This window comes from Mizuhopecten yessoensis, unplaced genomic scaffold, assembly GCF_002113885.1.
Source record: "Mizuhopecten yessoensis strain PY_sf001 unplaced genomic scaffold, ASM211388v2 scaffold11137, whole genome shotgun sequence".
Lineage (NCBI taxonomy): Eukaryota > Metazoa > Mollusca > Bivalvia > Pectinida > Pectinidae > Mizuhopecten > Mizuhopecten yessoensis.
The window spans coordinates 453963-475069 of NW_018408898.1; the positions used below are offsets into that span (position 1 = coordinate 453963).

Sequence of the window (21107 nt, forward strand, 5' to 3'; positions counted from 1 at the left end):
ATTGCTTCATTCCACAAAAGTAATATTGTAAAGGTGTTTGTGAAGAAAGAGAAGGTAGCACAGATTGACAACCAACCCTATTCACCAGATTTAAGTCCCTGTGACTTCGTTCTGTTTCCATCACCAGAGAAATTACTCTCTGAAAAACGGTATTCCCCTAGTTATGTTCTTGGTAGTGCAACTTTATACATCATATCTGTAATTCTTGACACAGATGATATATTTGTTTTGAGTTGCCCTCGTACATGTGTGCGTGAATATGTGCTGGAAGCTGTGTGTTGGTGGGTGTGTCACTGTTTGGTAGCACGGACCTGATGGAGACTATAACTTATTACCTCACGTGTCGTGTTAGTGCTCCCTTCAGTGGCTCAGTTGCCTCTTACCTGATGCAGTGGCTAACAGCAGATATTGTTTTTCTCAATCCCAAACCTGCTGGGGCGACTAGGTTGGAGGGTTTGCTGAGATTCCAAGTGGGCACATCTAAAGACTCGAGATACATATAGTCATCCTGAATTATTTCTTACGCTGTTGCAACAAAGCAGAGCACGCTGATGTTTGTTGTTAGGATTAGTTGCTTTTCATTTAAAGACCTGCCTCCGTGTGTTTAGTGTATGTGTGCTTGGGGTGTGTGTTGGGGTAGTTGTCTCATTGCAACAGCACATATTTGTTTGGTTTACTTCGGTTTTAATGTGTTCAATGTCCTATTAACAGCAACTGTAATTCAAGGACGTGCTTCCACTTCAGTCATATATACATGCACGTGAGTATGTGTGTTGGAGGCGACATGTTGGTATATTTGCCTCCTTGCAGTAGCATATACATAATACCGACTTTACAATGCTACCTCAATCGTGGCTTGTGTCCCCCCAAACCCCGATTTCGCAGGTTACACTTAGTCGACTCAGACTGCATCGTACTGGGTTTTTTTCTTTTTAATTGTTGTCTTTACTTTGGACACTCATTTTGATGCTGTGCTTGTGTGATTCCTGTATGGCGGTATTGGTAAGGTGTAGGCGTTGTAATATAAAGGTTTTGAGTGCGATCCCTTGTTTGTGTGTTTTTTTTTAAACATTCAAATTCCGAACTAATTCAGTTCTGTAAAATGCGTTGTAAAATGCGATTTTATGAAATATTCCGTAAGGATTATTATTTTACAAAATTGACAGTGATTGTCATAAAGTTTAAGTCATTGGTACCCTTTACCTTAACGTGTTTTAGTCTGCACCATAGTGCCGTTTCTCCCAATTAGGTCTTAAATGCATCAGTGGTACTGAGGGATGGAAATATATACGCAGTACAATGAACAAGCTAAATATTATCTTACGCAGATATATATGCAACTTTCCTATATAAACGTTAGATATATCATTATGACGGCTAATTGTTTATAGACAACCGATAACTTGCCCTATTCTATTTATCTGGGTAGTTATCAGTTTCAAATTGTTATCAATCAGCTTCGTGTAGATGAATGTGATACATTAAATATGTATTTATAGATATTGATAATTTGGGATTTATGCAAGTAATATTTATGAAACTGGTATTATGGAGAATCCGTTGACGCGAACGTTTCTGTGTTTTGTTTTGTGTTTAGTAATATCTGAGGATGGGAGTATTACCGCAGATGAATGTGTGCAGGTCAATTCGTGCTCGTGTCAGTTTTCTGACGGAAGAAAGATAGACCTATCGCCGTTATCGAGTAACGATGTAAACAGCCCGAGGTACGTATATATGAACTGTATATAACTTATGATTTAGTATTTGACTGTAAAATTAATGTTTGAACGATTTGTTAGGAATGTTTTTCAATTCATATATCTCTGAAAAAATTTAACACTGAGTAATTATAATGTAACAAATATGCCCCAGATGATTAAAAAGAACCTCTAAATTATTTAACAGAAATAAATCGGAAACTGCAACAAGTAATATGACAAAATGATACGTTACTTTTCAAAATAACGCAGAGTAAACCAATACATAGTGAAGGTTAGGGATTGAGCAGTAGACAGGTGCTCGTATTTAATGGCCATGACTGTTGCAGGGACGTTAATTCCCAATTTTCCAAACGCCTAACGTTGTAATGTCTAGCTTTTGAATTTGGTGAGCGTTCGTTCTACTCCGATCTTAACCTATAGCAACGTGTATTACACCAAGTTGGCAACTCCGATGATCTTAAGAAGTATTGTATTATATTGTGTATTCAATTTGAAGCCTAACGGCTCATAAGCATACACAGATACATCAGTGATATGAAATACCAAATAATTATAAAATCATTAATGAAGCATAATCTTGTACATTGCATATATATTTAGTACCTATACATGGAAAGTATAATTCTTTAAATTATTATAAAGTACAAGATAAAGGAATTATCGGAAGATGGACAGCTCTTGTAAAATTACCTCACCTAAGTGTACCGTGACTATCGGAAAACAGATGAGTTGACATCATTTTATTAGCATAATATCAACCGGGGCTCCATAAAGAATATGTTAATTACAAAAACAAAAAACAGGCATACAATACAGAGGTGTACTCAGGGGATGGACAAAACAATATGTGTAAACCTGGAAATAAACAAGTACTCATATATTATCAATCAGAGTGAGAACAAACACAATAACCTAAGGTTGGAATCTAGACCGGTCTAACCAACTTGATTGCAGATACTCTCCTAGATTACACAGCTCTTTTCTGTTACGTACAGATAGCAGCTGGACAAGTATTTAAGAAGATGGACGGCTTCAGTAATACTTTTGAATGATTTTTTTACGATTATCAACATGGAGTGGACAAATCAGTACAAAATGGAACTCGTCCTCTACCTGGTTTTGATTACAATAACGACATAACCTATTCGCCCTCGGAATATTACGATACCGACCGTCTTCTACATATAACCGATGCGATGAAAGTCGTAATTTCGAAATAAGCTTAAGATACGCATCTGGAATAGACTTAGTTAGATAAAATTGTAACATAAAGCTATCTATCAGAAATGTATACAAATAACATTTGGATGATCTTTCAACAAATTCATTCCTTGTTTGAATAAAATCATCTGTCAAACGCTGCTTGGAACAATGTAAAAATACCCTTTCATTATCAACACAATGAGTTAACCAGACATTACGAAAACCAGAAGACAATAATAATTTTCTAACTTGACAACGCCAATTACAGTTTCTGTGATTACATTCATCCATATCTTCATTAACTGACTTAAGAACACAATTGTCGCATTTAATTAGTTTCAACCAATATTTGATTATTCGACACTTCCTGATGATATGCAAAGGCAGACGTCCTAATTCCTAATATTCCATAAAAGATGGCGTACATTCAGAATTGTTTTTAGAAAATCAACATGCGCTTTTTCTACTTTGTCCGCAACATTGAAACCCCATGTTCGCAACCGTAATTAAGAATGGAGGAAACATTAGACATCAAAACATTAAGTTTAGATTCTTCATTGAGGGACAAATTGTTACAAATTCTGAACGCATTATGCATACATTTACGACCTTGTTCAGCAATAGTAACTTGAGTTTTTGTAATTTACCATTAAAGTTGAGCGGTACACCAAGGTAATTAAGTATATCAACAATTTATATTTCAATGCCATTAAAGTAAACATTTTCGCCAGCTCGTAATCTTCCGCCTTTACGAAATACAACAATTTTTGTTTTCTCCATATTGACTGTCAATTGCCATTTGTCGCTATATTGTTTTAAGGAGTCTAACATTTTCTGCAAGCCAGAGGCAGATTCTGAGAAAAGGACAGTAGCATCTGTATGCATAAGGAGAACAGAGAAATCTCTCTTAAGAATAAAGCGTCACAGGAAGTATTAATAAGTTCATTTTCAAAATCATTGACACACATGGAGTAAAGGAAGGGAGATAATTCCTCCCCTTGCATCAAGCCTCGTGAGCACGAACAAAATTCAGACAATTCAGACTTATATCTAGCACAGGATTTTTTTCTGATTCCATTATGAAAAAGTTTATTTTTTTATTTTTTATTTCTATTCACATTATCGAAGGCCTTACGATAGTTAACAAAAGAGCATTAAAACTTACGATAATTAGAAAGCATTTTCTTAATTATACCATGTAAAGCAAAAATAGCATCATTAGTTCCAAAACCAGGTTTAAATCCGAATTGGGCATCAGAGACGATGTTGTAATCCTTAGATCAATCTAGCAATCTATTGTTTAAACAGTAGTAAATATTTTAGATAAATAACTTACTAATGTGATTCCTCTATAATTGTTTGTATCATTGGCATCACCTTTTTTGAACAAAGTGAAAATGATACCCTTGGACCATATTGAAGGAAAGACGCCCATATCAAAAACAACATTAAATAGTTTTGAGGGAATAGGAGCAAATGTCTCCTTATGATTGACAAAAGATTCATTAAGAGTGTTATCAATTCCAGGAGCTTTACCTAATTTAGCACTTTTTAAAACACTCATTACTTCCTTATCTGTTATAGGAGAATCTTATTCGTCATAAATCTGTGAATTGTCGGAGTCTGAAATATTTGGATTATCTGTAGCATCATCGTGGCAACTACTTACAGCTTTAAAATGTTCGGAAAAGTCTGCAAGATTCAAGTGGTTTGTGGGACAGTCCGACTTTTTCTTAAAATATTGATAAAAAAAAGTTTAGGATTTTTTCTGCGTAACAAACTTAAACGGTCTCAATCTGATCTAAACTATTTACGTTTAACCAGCGCTTATACTTACGCTTGGATTCGACAAGAGACAACCTGTTGACAGGGGTTCTATCGGAATTAAAAGAAAATAAACTGCGTCGATACAATTTGTACAGTCGTCTACATTTATCGTCACACCAGGGTTTATGGGCACGATATTTTAATTTACTGTCAGATGGTGGAGTAGAAAAAGATTGACAACATGTGCTAAATATTTCATTTATAACAGATGAAAAAAGATCAATACCGTGATCTACTGAGACAACAGAGGACTGCATGTCATTAACAATATAATGTATAAATTAATGTTCTCATCTAAATTACTATTCATTTGAGCTTCTTCATCAGCGTTCCATTTACATGCATTTATTATTAAATTACTTTTAACGTTATTTACAAGATTATCATCACTTGCATGTACATCAATTGGACTGAATGTTATATTACATTTAAAATCAATTGGCGCATGGTCAGACCATTCATTAAAATCAGGCACATTAAATTCAGTGATCATACCAAAGGAATATTTTTGTATGAGAACATAATCAATTACACTTGACCCAAAATGATTGTAGAAAGTAAATTTACCCGTGTTATCACCAGGCGATCTACCTTCACATACCCGAAAGCCGGTACTTTTACACAATTGCAACAGTTTACGACCAAAAGTATTAACAATAACATCATCAGATATACGATTAGACATACCAGTATCATTGTCGTATACAAAAATATTTGAGAGCGTATTGAGAGTTGACCTGACACGGTATCTGACTCTATGTAGTCAACTGTATTTCGATGTATTGTCAAACAAAATTTGAATTAAACTGAGGTTCCAATTCTACTATTTAGATCACCGGCAACAATGACGGTACCAAACTGTGAGAAAACCCCCACATCATTTGCGATGACATCGAAAACATCGTATTCGTACAAAGTGTTGTATACATTGTTGACATGTGGTATATAAGAAAAACAAATAAAAATATTAACGGCAGCTAATTGCCTGATTTTAACCCATAGAAGTGCGTCTAATTCAAACTTGACAACAGAAACATCAACTTTCTTATTATATAATAAAACAAGGCCTCCTCCTTTTCCCTTTTGACGAGGGTACGACAAGATATCGTAATCATCATGGAGGAGACTACAGTTTAAGTCACTATCATGACTGACGCAGCATTCAGAGAATTTTTTTTATCGGAACCGGAAATGGCGTCAAGAAAACCCTGGTCGACTAATTTCTGTACCAAAGTGATTTTAATTGGATGTCTTATGATAGAAGTAAATGATAAGTAATGTGGGTTGATGTGCAGACAATAGAGCAGGCCATAGACAAGAAAGTGAGTCATTTCACAGATTTGTTTACATTTAATGAAACACGTGCAGCTTTGTGGAAAGAATAAGTCTGCTGTATCCCACTGCAAGATTGGTCCGTGGCCCTGTTGAAGTATTTGGGTTATTTTTCGTTTCCAATCATTCCTGTCTACCTCCCGTTCTGGCGGTGTCTCCCTTGATACTCGACCTAGCCTGAGCCTGGTCAAACAAACATTTATTGAAAGGAAAAGGTAGTGTATGCTTGCGACTGAGCTTTTATCGACAACGTTCTATTGCCCTTTCTATTATATACAAAAGCGTGACAATTTATAATTCACAATCTATCAAAAGTTAAATATGGGATTGTTTACATTCAATCTTTTTTCAATCTCAATCACCATAGATGGATTACTGGATTACATACATATACAAGTGTCTATTGTAGTGTATGGATATTATTAAATCGCTGTGCTTGAAAAGATAACTGTTTCAGCCACAAACAACATTTTTCTCACAAGTTTGCTTTTTTAGATTTTATGATGTCCCTGTAAGTCCTGGCAGTGACGACATGTTTTCCTGGAACCCGTGTATGGACTTCCTACAGCCTTCTGGCTCGTCGTGCCAGGGTGTCGCTGTAAGTACATAAGATGGTCGATTATATAATCAACAGTTTTATACTTTATTGTATAGAAACTAGTGATAAAAAATACGAAGAGAGTATTACACCAAAGACTGTAACCTTAATTGAAACTCATAATCTATCAAACAACAGCAAAAAAGGAAAACATGGAATAATTAGCATTGAAAACGTCCCGTATTAAATTAATCTTTCCCAAGCTTGAAAGCATGGATTCTGTGCTCAAACCAACTTTCATAAAACTAGCTGAAATAATTTGACACAATCAAAAAGTTAAGTCTAGTCATTGAAAACAGGATTTGGCTTTACGACTCTCTAACATTCTTCCAAATCATCGAGAAAAGGGTAATTTATATAAATTCATCACTGGAAGAAGGAATTGGGCTTGAACAGTGAAATTGAGTTCGAGCATTGAGACGGGTTCATACATAGAGGCCCACGTGATCAGGAATGATAAACGTCCTATGCTGCATCGTAGGTACTAAAGGGATTCCTTAATTTAATATTTCGGTTATCCTTGGTCCATCATAGTGCATGTTTCATTTTGAGACTGACCAGATAGCCACAAGATAGCCACCAGACAGCAAATACTGACTTTGGGCAGTTCAATCTGGTTATAACAATTTCATATAATAGTTACTTTAGAGGTCTTTCACTAATCTCACATGAGGTACACCTTGTTACGCATTCAGTACTCTGCTTGTAAATAGGTAAAACGACAACTTATTTCAGCAGAACAATGTCGTACAAAGCAGAATGAATTTTTGATCCAATTTGGATACTGTTGACTCAATCCAACAGGTGATAGAAAAAAGAGAAATCAAATCAATATAACATGGAACTAATGAAGACGGTACAAACTCTGGGCGCCAATAGCCCAACATTCCGAGATAAAAAAAAATCAACAAAATCTTACCCTGTGAACTTAAATATAACTTATTAAGCATTATAATTGACCATATTTAAGATAGCTGTATACATAAGTGTGTTCTTGAGGAAATGTTATGTTTAACTTGCTTTGTTCATAGTGTATGATAAGCATACGCTTTTAATTATGATTTCTATGTAAATTACCTTTAACATTGAAACAAAAAGCAGCAAATCAGAAGAAGGAATTATTATGATAAAGGATATCGAAACGTATAGATTTTCAATTAATAACAATAACATAGGATAGAGCTTTTACCGGATTGTCGGAAGTATACATATTGTTAATGGGAATATGTTATGTTACATCAAGATAACCTTCCGAACATCAACCATTTACAATGTAATCGACAATTCCGTCTTTGCGTATTGCAGAGTTATCTTCTCTTGGGAGCAGGTATTGATTGTTACGTCACTTTTTTTGTGAGAGTAACGTCATCATTTTTTGAGAAAACGACGTAATTTTCTCGCACAAACCAATGACGTAACAATCAATACCTGCTCCAAAGAGAAGATAACTCTGCAATACGCAAAGACGGAATGGATAGAATGGTGTACAGTAAAATAAATTGCAGAAGACTGAAACACTTTTGATTTTTATTAATAGTTTTTGTTGACTATATGTACATTCTCATAACATTCATGTTTATTGTCACGTTGTGAAGGTATGTCACATCCATCTGGCACCGCCTATTGCCGTCTACTTCAATTTGGGAACCACTGAAACAGCTGTATTCTCCACAAACGATGCTGGTCAGGTGTCGTTGTCCTACCAACACATTGAAACTGGTACACCGACAATTCAACGGTAAAATCATTGTAGTGCTGGCTTATTATATAATGTATAATCTCTGTTGCATTTTATTACGTCAATCTAATGAAGAATTTCTAACATTAAAGTGCTTGATTATCTAATTTTAATGTGTTCTCCTTGTTCTAACTTCTTCATTTTAAATTGCTTTTTCATTCCTTATTTCAAACTCCCGAATATACAACAGTGTAATTTGACCGGGCAGGGTGGGTTTCCTAAAGCATCGTATTTTGGAAGGTAGTACTCTTTAGTCGGCAACACACCCGTGCGAGGAGACACATACACCCACATACCGCCTCCAGAATGCATACACTACATATCAAAACTACACGTCCTTAGATGATCTTGACCGTCAATAGCTGTTACAATCGGGTGTGCGACCAAATCTGTTTGTTATAATTATGAAGGTTGTTTGCGTTGAGATGACATCATACCTGTCATGTGTGCTCAATTTACCCTTTGTCAGTATAATGTGACCGGGTGGAATGCTGTGCTGGGTGCCTTCGCCATGGTATTTCAGAGAGATATCATTATCAAGTCTGCATCAGATCCGTCCTATGACAAGAAGGCAATAGCATGCCCTGCCTCCAGCAAAATGTACATATGCACGCATTCACAACACACATAGAGGCACGTCCTCCTTGACTGACGTTAGCTATTGATAGTACGTCAATCAATCATCCTGATTTATTTAAGTCCTTAATGTTGGAAACTTTAGGTCGGAGAATTCCGTTTGGATTTCTTTGGTAGCCGTGTTTGTGTGATAGTTTTTTGGGGGTTGGCTAGCAAGTTATCTTGATATCATACCTAAGGTTATCCACGGCTTAATGCCTTAAAGTTGACAACTGACTGGAGACTTCACCTCGCTGTATCAGGCGTATATGTGGTTTTCGGTTGATTTAAGATGGACATCTGTTTTAACTCGTGCAGGTTCGGGGAATGAATATTTTGCGTCATCCTCGATACTCCAGATACACCTTACTTTGGATCTCTGCACCCCTGGAATATGTCATAGCAAAATCGAAAGCGCAGTGTGTGTCACCTTGTGGATGAGACAAGGAGACTAGTTTGATCCTTTGATGTACATCAAAGGAATCTCGCGGTCGCCAAACGGTAAAATTGACTGGCTTTGAAGTCTGGTGTCGTTCGGCTGTAATCTTCAAAGATCAGGTATAGCGATTGGTCTGTTTGTTTTACCTGAGACCAATCAAATAGCTAACCGTGACCTGCAATTTCGCTATGACATATTACAGGGATGCAGAGAGCAATAGTTAGTGTTTCCCCTAGAGTATCGAGGATGAGGTGACACAGTTATCATTTTACACGGATGTTCAACTTGGATTGATATAGATATTTAGATGGTATTGGACAGAACGTTTCAATACATATGTAGTAAATTTCACATTGAAGTTCAGGTAGAATCTAGGCAGATGATTTGGTCGATTTTAGATAGATGCTTAGGTGGATGTAGATATATATTTGGATAGATGGAATATTTCGGGCACTTTTGTACCATTATCCAAGTGTGTCAGAATTCAGTATTAAGCCTTGAAAATTCTTAACAAAATATTGATGATGTAATCTGAACATTATTCAAAATTATTAATAATGTTGGTGTTATATTTTGAAGTTGAAAACAATAAATTGAAAAAAAAACCATTAATAACAAGTAAAACAAAAAATCAACATTACATTAACGTTAAAATTTAAGGTTGTCCAGCATGTCACTTTATTCGGAGGTTAAATGAGGTTTAACGTTATAGATCGCATTTTGTGCAACGTTAAGAATTACGTTATTAAAAATTGGCAGTGTACCACCAAATTATCTTTTAAACCAGAAATATTTGACAGCTTTATCAATTTCTTAAAAAAAAGTGTTTTCTCCTTTGAATCCTAGTGCCCTTTTTGAAGATAAACTGAGCAAGATACATTTATGATCATAATATTTCTTATTTGATTTTGAGTTATCCAGCAAATGCATTATCTCCGTTAACGTATTCAGACATTCACTTCCATTAATGGATATGATATAATGATGTTATAACCCTGATGTTCTAGCTCTTCTCACATCGCCCTGATTTGTGATCAGTCGCAGGAAGGAGGGTTCGTGCCCCTCTTTGAGTCGGATCCTGGAAGTGGTCGATTTGCAAGTATATGTTTTAAAATCAGTAGCGAAGTATGTGAATATCGGACGCATACAAAATATAAGTAATCACGGTTCAACCTGATTGTATCATGTACGTATCGAATATGATCTGTCGGAAGATGATTAGCTGTTATATATTTTCAATATTGTATGGTATAATTACATTTAAATGTAACTTAGCATATCGAACGAAGATAACATATTTGTCAGTTTGATCGGTGTCAAAATATATAGTTATTTATCATGAATACTTTCATGTTTAAACAGCAATTTGAGCTCCATAGTAAATACACTTGTTACGGCGACTCCACAGACGATGACAACAATGTGTTTTCTGTGGGAACAATTATTTGTGTGGCGTAAGTACAAAAATATATTTCGTTGGTTTCATTGGTTATAAATTTCCAATGCATATTTGGTTTTCACGGCAGGCCCCCCCCCTAAACATAATGAACCTGTGATAGGATGGGGATATAATTTATTGATTATATAAAATAGGATGTTGATTGTTACAGGATGTACAAGGTAGTTCGGAGACGAGCAGTTAAAACACTTTTATTTAAAGTTGTTACCGTGTTTATCCTTATATTTAATATGTACCTCCTCAGATCCGCACCACCGTAAGGAGATAAATAAGCATACATAACACCACATGGAGACACACCCTTGAATTACTTTGATTGTTAATATTGTAAAGAGGCGACTGTCATTGTTCATTCTCAATAATAATCAAAGACTTATTTTGAATGTAATCGTGGGTTTTTTTAATTAAAGGATGTGTATGCATTCAATCAGTATTAATTTTACTCTGCATCATTACGATTGATTGCGCTGATTTTGAAAATAATGCGTGACAATTTTATTGACAATGAAAAAAATGCTATATAAAGTTTTGTACAGTCAGTTGATATGTTCTATAAAATACAATATATCATACAACTAAGTCTTTTGCTGTTTATGTTTTCTACATCATTTCTTTTGTTTAATGTATTATGTTTTTGCGAACGTCCATTTTAGTGAAGTTTGGCTTTGGGAGACTTAAAATGACAAAACGCCAAACGTATCACAAAACTGAGAATCCTGAACTTAGTTGTAAATAGGACGCTTAACCCAATAAAATCAATACATCAAAACTGTCTAAAACGGAAATATCAATGTTGAATTGTTCCAGAGCACTTGCAATTGTTTTGCTGTACCTGGTTGGAGGTGTTAGTTATAATGTGATTTATAAGAAAAGCATTGGAGTGGAGAGGATTCCGAACGTTTCTGTATGGCGGATGTTACCCGGGCTTATTAAGGTAAGCATTGGGGTGGAGAGGATTCCGAACGTCTCTGTATGGCGGATGTTACCCGGGCTTATCAAGGTAAACATGGGAATACTTAAATGGGTCGACAAATAAAATATGAACAAAAACTGTAATTTTTTAGAAGATTTATGTTAAGCGATATGCAAAGTGTAAGTGATGTACGTGTTTAATACATTAGTAGTCCACTATATAATCTAATTTGATTTTGCTGTTTCAGGATGGTTTTCTGTTTGTGTTCACACGAGGACGGACGTCTTCAACTTACAGAAACATCTAACACTGACAAATAGAAGACAATGTGGATTATTTCCGTTGTATTGTAGAATATGAATGTGCATTATATTCTATTTTTGGTCGACATCAAAAAGTTTTTGTTGAGTTGTCACATGGACAACTATTTGAGGTTGTGTGTAAGAATGTACTAATGTTGGCTGGGTTGACGGTAACAAGAAATGTTATGCACCCAGTGATCAAACTATTTCTGGGAATCTCCAAACAGTAAATGTTACAGCAATATTGCACCGTGAATTTTGAACGTTTGTGTATCTTCACCATTACGCAAAACAACACTTCTCAGCTGTTTTGACCGTAGCGCCGATACTTTCATTTTGTGGGGATTTAACGTCCCATTCGGCCTTTTGCTTTTCTGTTTTCTGCTGAGGGGACATTGACGGGACGAAAAAAGATCTCCGCTGCTTACAAGCAATACTTGTGACCTCTATCTTTTCTTCTTTCTTCCTACCTATCCTTTTTTTCAGTGGCGTTTCCTATTTCTATATGGCCCTGGGTGTTGCGAAAACATAACATTCTGACCAAAATAAATGTCGTGTATATTTGTAAGCATTCGTCACATTAATCGTTCATTGTGATTATCTTTAGCACCGTTCGGAAGATGAAAATTGTCACCCTATGCTCAATATCCTTACCAATATTAGTAACAGAATCCCATAAGTTCCATCACTAAAAATAGTCGATTCAAAGACAAAATCGTACAATGTAACTTAAAACTTCCATGTAGCGTGATTCATGAAATGTATCGCTTCTGATTGTCATTTACATAAAATATCGATATTTACTGAAAGCAACTCAATGCATAACTCATTAACAAATATTGATGTCAATAAACCGTTAACGGTACTATATAAGAGTTCTGGAGGTTTGTGTCTTTTGTCTTATTACCGATTTTGGAACTGACATTTGTACTAATTGTAATTACACTCAGTAAAAAAAAAATTACAACAGCAAATTAATTTGCTTATTCAGTGTTTTTAATACACATTACAAAACACTGCAAAACAATTATTCCTTATAAAGGCAGACATTAAAAAATGAAATTTCTCCGTAAAAATGAAATTTGGAATAAAATGCAATGGTAATACGTTAAAGCATACATCTCTTGAAAAAGCAACATTCATTCTTTGGTAAAATATTCAACCTGTTAAAGCTTATTCCGGATAGTCACATTGGTGACAAATTACATTGAAATAAAACCAAGATATAACGGCATCAACAAACAAGGATAAAATATGACTTTGAAGTCAACACGACAAGGAAACAACAGAAAACAGTCGCATTTAGCAAAGGCATCACAAGCTCCTACAAAAACGGCGGCGGAAGAAAGTGATCAGGTATATAAGCGTGCCTGAACGTGAAATAGAAAACATTAGGTGATCAGATATGTAAGCGTCTACATGTACATTTGGAATATAAAACATTATGACTTTCGTGAGTTTCCATGAGGTATGGAAGGGTGTTCAGATTTGTCAACAATTTGATAAAACAACAAATATACCTTACTACCAAACTCGGGCAATCATAACGAAATTCCGCTTGCAATTCTCAGTTTTATGTTTCCCTATAGCGTTTGGTCTGATTTTATTCTAAATCTAGCTAAAGCGTGTTTTTACAACAATAAAACAGATGCAAATGAATAAATTGCTTTTCTCAACCACAACTTCCCTGGTGATATTGAGTACTGAACTTAAGTCACTGCACACATACACCTTTTATTATTATACACGTAAATATCAGCATACTCACATCCAGACCGTTTTAAATCATGCAGGAAATTAGTGCTTTTAAATCTACCGATATTCACAATATAGCGTTTTACATTTAGAGCGAATAGCTATAACATCACTACAGCAAAAACGAATACGTTACGGGTTGGCCTGATACGTGGTACATCAGTATACAATATAAAATAGGATATTGACATTTTCCGCTTATCCTACTTAAGCATACGTAGCTTAGTCATTTGTTAGCATCTGTACGCAGGTATGGTTAACTTATATAGAAACTGAAGTTTAACAATGAAAGCCTTGAGACGGAGTTCAACAATTATTATTTCCACCACAGGCATAACTTGAACATTTTAACTACCAATAACAGGGTACATAGATCAAAATACCAGTATGGTACAGGCAATAACGAACAACACCGACATGTAGGTTTGCATATCACATCAATGATAGAAACAGTATAAGCAACACTGGATGGGTAAACAGATGTCATCAAAAGCGAGGAAAAAACATCACTAATTGGCTATACATATATAACGTCTATGGAGGATACAACAAATGCACCATTTCTTTGGTATCCATGCACTTAAAAGCAAAACGTTCAATACAAAACAGATCAATTTGTTTTTTCCATGATTATGCTAGATCCGCACGTGTCTTATCTTATATTCGTCAAGCACACGTTCTACTCACTGCTATTAAAATTTAGATGTATGTATACGAGTCTTCCTATTGCCGAAATGAAATGGAAACAGATTAATGTACAAAAGTCCCATTTTTTTAGTATAAAAAGTTAAAAAAAAATTGATAGTTTCAAAAGACAAAAGTGGACCAACTGTGTAGGGAAATGTAACATAGCAGCAAATGTATTTCCGAATTCAGGAATTTAATTATGGAGTTCTACAATTCCATTTATTTGTGAACCAATAACGTTAGCGGGTGTATTTATTCTTAGATATTCCATTTTTCTGATGTTAATAGCACATCAGCCGAACATGAGGGTCATATATATGAGTTCCACATATATACACCTTATATTATTTTTAATATTCCTTTTTTTTCAAAACACATATTAACTTAAAACATTTGTCAAAATTCAACTGCATGCACATTTTTCAAATCAGCAGTAAATGGTTTGATGTATCATTATATATCAATAACCCTTAGATCTAAAATAAACATTTAAGGCTGTTGATATTTGCTCCGTGTTCCTGGTACTCTTCGGCTGATATTGACACGTCATTGTAATTGCTATGACAACACAAAATGGACCCTCCTTGCCAGGAAGAGTGTATTCCCGCAGGTGGCGTAGTTACGAGAGTCTGAGAGGCATATGTTTCATTTAGACATTTATCAACTTCAATCTTGACTCTCTCCCCCAAGTTTGTGAATTTTGAACCTCCTCCCAACAACATGATATTTTTACAATATTTGTGGTACATGATCAAGTTTTATAATACAGTCACAAAGGACCGTTGCTATACTTTTAGTCACACAATGAATACGATTTGGACTAAACATAGTCTCTGCACATTGGTACCGCTCTCTGCCTATGCTCAAATCAGTTCCGTCTGGGAGTTTATATACTACATTTGGAGAGTCTGATAATGCAGAAAACAAGTTTGGCGCGACGGAACACACATTTTCCTTCATCGTCTCGACTAGCACTGGGTCTCTAACCGTTGTGAACGAATTCCCTCCATTTGAAAGAAGATTCATGAAAAATTCGGTGAGTTTGTTGCCGGTCACTTCAGAGGACATCACAAAACCTTTGATAGGATAACCATCATATTATATAGGTACACAATAACTGGTTCCAGCTCCCAACTCCATCACAAGGCCGGTCATTTGGCCTGTGCTGAATAAAACATTGCATTATTCAGTGGTAACAACGCCCTGTGAAATTTCAATCAGTTTCTCCTGGTTCTGATGTACGTATGGGAGAGACCGTTCTATCAACACTGAGTGATCCTTGGTGTCGATGCCTAATTTGTTCTTGAATATATAATTCAAAACAGTTTCCGTTGCGTCTGGATAAGTAGATGCGTATTCGTCTTGACCCTGGAATATATATGAAATAAATGGTTAGTGTTACCATTATCACCTACAAAACTAAATAATGACCTGTGGATGAATGGGTGTTATAAATATCCTTATCTCAAAATGGCATCTACAAAGCTAAATAATGACCAGTGGATGAATCGGTGTTATGAATATCCTTCTCTCAAAAATGTTGTTGTGGTGGTGTGGTTTTTTTGGGGGGGAGGGGTGTTAAGGGAGGAGTAAGGTGGTTAAAGTCCTCGCAGCTGCTAGGGTCATATGAAGACGGGTGCTTAGAAAGACACTGCCGAACCCCCCCCCCCCCCCCCCCCCCCCCCCCCGATTCTGCAAGGGGTCCACCTTTGTCGCCTCATGCAGTGGGATACCATAGACGTATGATTTCCCGAACCTTCAAGGATTTCAAATTTTAATTAAAAAACTATTTTGTAAAATTATAAATGAGAAATTATTATGTAACATCACAAGTGTAAAAGATGCTTTAAAATTGCGTTTAAGGGGCATCACTGTGAAGTAACTTTTTTGTGCCTTTTTTTCAAAAACTACATACACATAATTATCAAGTGAGACTCCCTATGGAAAATAACGATCGGATTTGGCTGAAATAGATTCATAAAAATGATTAAATCTAAGATAATCATCGGTATTTCTACCTATCTGACCAACGTTTTGTTCAGGGATTTCCCTCTACTAGCGCATGCGCATAGCACACCATTTCTTTGTAAGCGAAAGAAAAGTATTGTACCGTGTCAGCTACGAAGCGAAAAGTTGCCAAATGGTCAAAAGATAGCGCAAGGAGTACGTTACGGAATCATTATTGTAGTTTTCAAAGGAGAAAATAACTGCCCTAGTAGTTAGTGCAGTGCATGTATTCTTCCGGATAGCCGGTTAAGCTGAAATAGAATCGATAGAAATACTAGCGCTGTTTATGTTATGAATAAATATTTAAAACTATTAACTTCGCTAGTATCTTTGCCTGAGTTTGAACACAGATGAACTTAGTTTAATATGTTAATGGGCATGTATCGGAAAGAGTTTACTTTGTGTTTCTATAAGTATATAGTGGTTTATGCGAAAGGAAGGGATAAGTGACTGGTTAGTTTGATTTTGCCATGAGGCCCTCCAAGGGATTACTGTTGTGATGGCCACGGCGTATTCTGTTCTCTCCTCTGTCGATGCTCGGGGTCAAATGAGATACGTGCGCTATTAGATTTACATAATTTATAATATAAACCGGGTTCAGTAAAACGGTATGATTTAATTATATTGCTGAATTAAACGATTATTTGTTGTTTTCACATGCAAGATTTAAATTAGTACTAATATGAATACCCGGCCTCTGGCGCGACGACGCAATATATAAAAATCGCTCTTCGTAAGAAAGCTACGTTATCGAAGCTAGATTCAAAATGACGGACCAGGATGAAAAACTGAGGAAGGAGAACTTACTTCTTGTAAATAGGATCGCATAATATTTTTTTTTAAATCGTAATTTTTCAACAATTCATGTTTTCATATGATATTGACTTAGAATGTATGATCATGTAACAACATTTTCTCTATAAAGAATTAATTTTATACTTCAAATAGAATCGGAAAACGTATTGAAAACAGGGGGAAAACATTTGTTTACAATGTAAAATTGACGCATGCTGCCGATAACTACGGCTTCTGTTTCGGACAAAAAAAAAAGAAATGATTAAAGAAAAGTTGTCTCAACATAAAAAGGGTCCATTTACAAGAATGCTTTAATCTATGTAAAGTATTGAAAAAACATAATTATCAAGTATCTCAGCACGTTCCATATCTGACACATATGCTACATGTACACGTAGTGGTATTGCCATACAGTTTATTGTGTGTGATGGCTAATATGACTTACTAATTATAAGTGTTAGCGTATGGAGACAGTGAAAGTTGGAAAGAGACTTTACATAAATGTATATGCATGGCCTAGAAAAAAAAATGACCAAAGACATTGAGTTGTACAATGAAATAAAAAAAAATCACAAACGTTTCTCTTTTTTATACGCGTGTAGTTTGTCATTGCATATATGCATTATATGAAAACATTTGAAAAGGGATATCCGTCTCGTGAATATTCTTTTTTACAGAAAGGTTTGTCCCATGGTTGAGAGAAGGTGTTTAGCCCCGTACCATCTGTACCGGTCACATTCCGGTAATAAATTCAATATCTAATTGTAAATGTATGACGGGAGAAGGCTGTGATAAATTGTAAAACTTGTGCGCCATCCTTTGTTCAATTTTATTGGCAACAAATATGTTTAAAGCTAAATAAATTTAAATTCTGAATATTGGCAAGTGTGCGATTAACTTCTGACGATGAATAATTACTGTTCAATAAGTTTGAATACGGACTTAGAAATCATATTACTTGGTTTCATAGTGCGGTAAGAAGTTGCAGTTGCCTTTGGAAACCGTTTCATCTCGCTCAGACCACTTGTGATCGGCGCTATTTTTAGCAGGGCTTTCCCGAACAATTCAAGTGGTCAAACTGGACATTTGGAACGGACAATGAATATGGGGATAGCGAGGTAACATAAGTGAAAGTGCATACAATCAGAGACGTATACGTCTCTGATACAATACATACTTTCATTAAAAAAAATATGGCTCTTCACGTGATGTCCCTTTAAACAGTGTACAATAGAAAGGCAAACAGCCAGAAGTGGTTCTTGTAATCACGAACTCTTAATAGTCGACGATTGCCAGCATGTATGCATATACAATTGCCGTTAAATGTACTATATACATTTTATCAGTTTGATATTGTCAGTAGTACCCAGTGATCATTGTGGGTCTGACAATCAAGTGAATACATGGTCGATCGCAAAATCAATGATGCTTTATTTTGGAATTTTGATAAACCGTTTGTCTAATGCCCTCTCCAAAACGATCCCTGCGTGTTCTCGCTAACCTCTAACCTACATGTGTAGTCTTATGGATATTTTGCTAGTCAGTTTAATGTGACCGTGTGTGTAATTATGCTTGGTGCCTTCGGCATAATTTTTCTCTAATGTAGCACTCTATAGTAGGCATCAGACCCGCGCTATCGCAAAGAGTCAAATAAACTAATTAACTGCCGCCTACTGCATTTAAGCATTGCTTACATACATGTTGCATGTATGTCATTAAACGAGCAGTCAGCATGATATTAAATCCTGTAAATCAATCCTGAAAATGAACTAACAGAGGGTAGATGTATTGCCAGTGCCCTTCCCCAGTAAAAGACGGCCTTTATGATTCACATATTTTCATTATTCAACTGCAAGGTATATATATAATATTATAATGATCATGTACAATTAGTTCTCCCTATTCCAAAATACCCCGTGCCCAGATATAAACGTATAACAATACAATCTTAAGGGTATAGACAAAAGCTGAATAGATGCAGGAAAATAATCCTGAGAAGGCACGTAATGAGGAAGGAGAGTATTTCGCAATTACTTCTGAATGAATTTAAACCGCTTCCAGTACACACATGTAGTACATACACGGACACGTGTCCTTAATGTGCTCGGCTGTTTATAGGACGCTAAAGCTATGAACTTAAATCTATGAATAGAGATGTGTCACTGGACGTACCGACTATCCTTACTCAATAGCCATTGTTACGTCACAACTGTGTTAGTGAATACTTTATGCAGTAAATGTTGGCAGCCTACTTGAGTTGCATTTAGGTGTGTTTCATACAATGGTTCCATACGCGATGGCACTTCTGTGTACAATACATTACAAAGATATTTATTAACACTGCAATGCACATATTACGCAATAACAGAGTAGTGTTTAGAAAATGAATGTGACAAAGATAACTGTAGGTACAGTCCGATACGAGAAATGTATTTGATTTAACAAATGTTGCGTTTGGATATTTAAGGTAATTTAAGTACAAGCGGATCGACAACAAATAGAGTTGATATCAAACAGATTATTGTTGAATAATGTTAGTGGTTTTTTTTATGAAATTTAAAGATTATTTCCCCAATGATCTTTGCAATATTTAACGAAACGTATTATGATTGTTATGCAATATTCGAGACATTAACATAACTTAACACCTACTACCAGTGAAAAGTGGCGAAATGATAATAAAAATAGTTTTGGTCAAAGGCTGGGCCAATGTTCAATTTCCTTAAACATCATTTAATTCATTTCCTGTATATTGGCTCTCCGTTTTTGTGTGTCATTTGTATATGTGTATATCCATTGTACAGTCAGTTGACCTGTTCTATAAAATACAATATATTATACAACTTAGTCGTTTGCTGTTTCTGTTTTCTATATCATTTCTTTTGTTTAATGTATTCTTCTTTTGCGAACGTCCATTTTTATTTAAGTTTTGATTTGGGAGACTTAAATTGACAACGGACAGAAAAGAAGTACGCCAAACGTATCACAAAACTGAGAATCCTTAACCTAGCTGTTAATAGGAAGCTCAACCCAAGTAAAACAATAATTAAAACTCGTTAAAATGGAAATATCAATGTTGATTTGTTCCAGAGCTCTTGCAATTGTTTTGCTGTACCTGGTTGGAGGTGTTAGTTATAATGTGATGTATAAGAAAAGCATTGGGGTGGAGAGGATTCCGAACGTCTCTATATGGCGGATGTTACCCGGGCTTATCAAGGTAAACATGTGAATACTTAAATGGGTCGATAGTGTAATAAAAGATGAACAAAAACAGTAACTTATTTGATATCATAAAACGCACAAGAAGATTTATGTTAAGCGATTTACAAAGTGTAAGGGATGTACGTGTTTAATAAATTAGTAGTCCAATATATACTCTAATGTGGTTTTGCTATTTCAGGATGGTTTTCTGTTTGTGTTCACAAGAGGACGGACGTCTTCAACTTACAGAAACATCTAACACTGATAAATAGAAGACAATGCAGAGTGTTTCCCTTTTATTGTAGAATATGAATGTGCATTATAATCTAATTTTTGTCGACATCAAAACGTTTTTGCTGAATTGTCACACGGACAACTATTTGATGTGTGTAAGAATGTACTAATGTTGGCTGGGGTTGAGGGTAACAAGAAATGTTATGCACCAAGTGATCAAAATATTTCTGGGAATCTCTAAACAGTAAATGTTACAGCAATATCGCCAACGTGAATTTTGA

General features: G+C 35.5%; 2 protein-coding genes across 2 annotated transcripts in view; both read left to right on the top strand.

Moving 5' to 3' along the window:
* Positions 1 to 1490: 1490 nt before the first annotated feature.
* LOC110466575 lies at positions 1491 to 13084 on the top strand. The gene is made up of 7 exons (XM_021523157.1): positions 1491 to 1724; positions 6579 to 6681; positions 8277 to 8419; positions 10481 to 10568; positions 10836 to 10927; positions 11740 to 11866; positions 12093 to 13084. The coding sequence occupies exons 1-7, from the start codon at positions 1549 to 1551 to the stop codon at positions 12150 to 12152; spliced, it is 789 nt and encodes a 262-aa protein (XP_021378832.1). The 5' UTR covers positions 1491 to 1548; the 3' UTR covers positions 12153 to 13084.
* Positions 13085 to 13401: 317 nt separating this feature from the next.
* Positions 13402 to 21107, top strand: part of LOC110466551 (cation-dependent mannose-6-phosphate receptor-like) — a 32877-nt gene continuing 25171 nt past the window's right edge. Inside the window, exon 1 of the mRNA XM_021523107.1 lies at positions 13402 to 13503. Coding sequence (XP_021378782.1) covers positions 13402 to 13503 — 102 coding nt within the window. The remainder of the gene's footprint in view (positions 13504 to 21107) is intronic.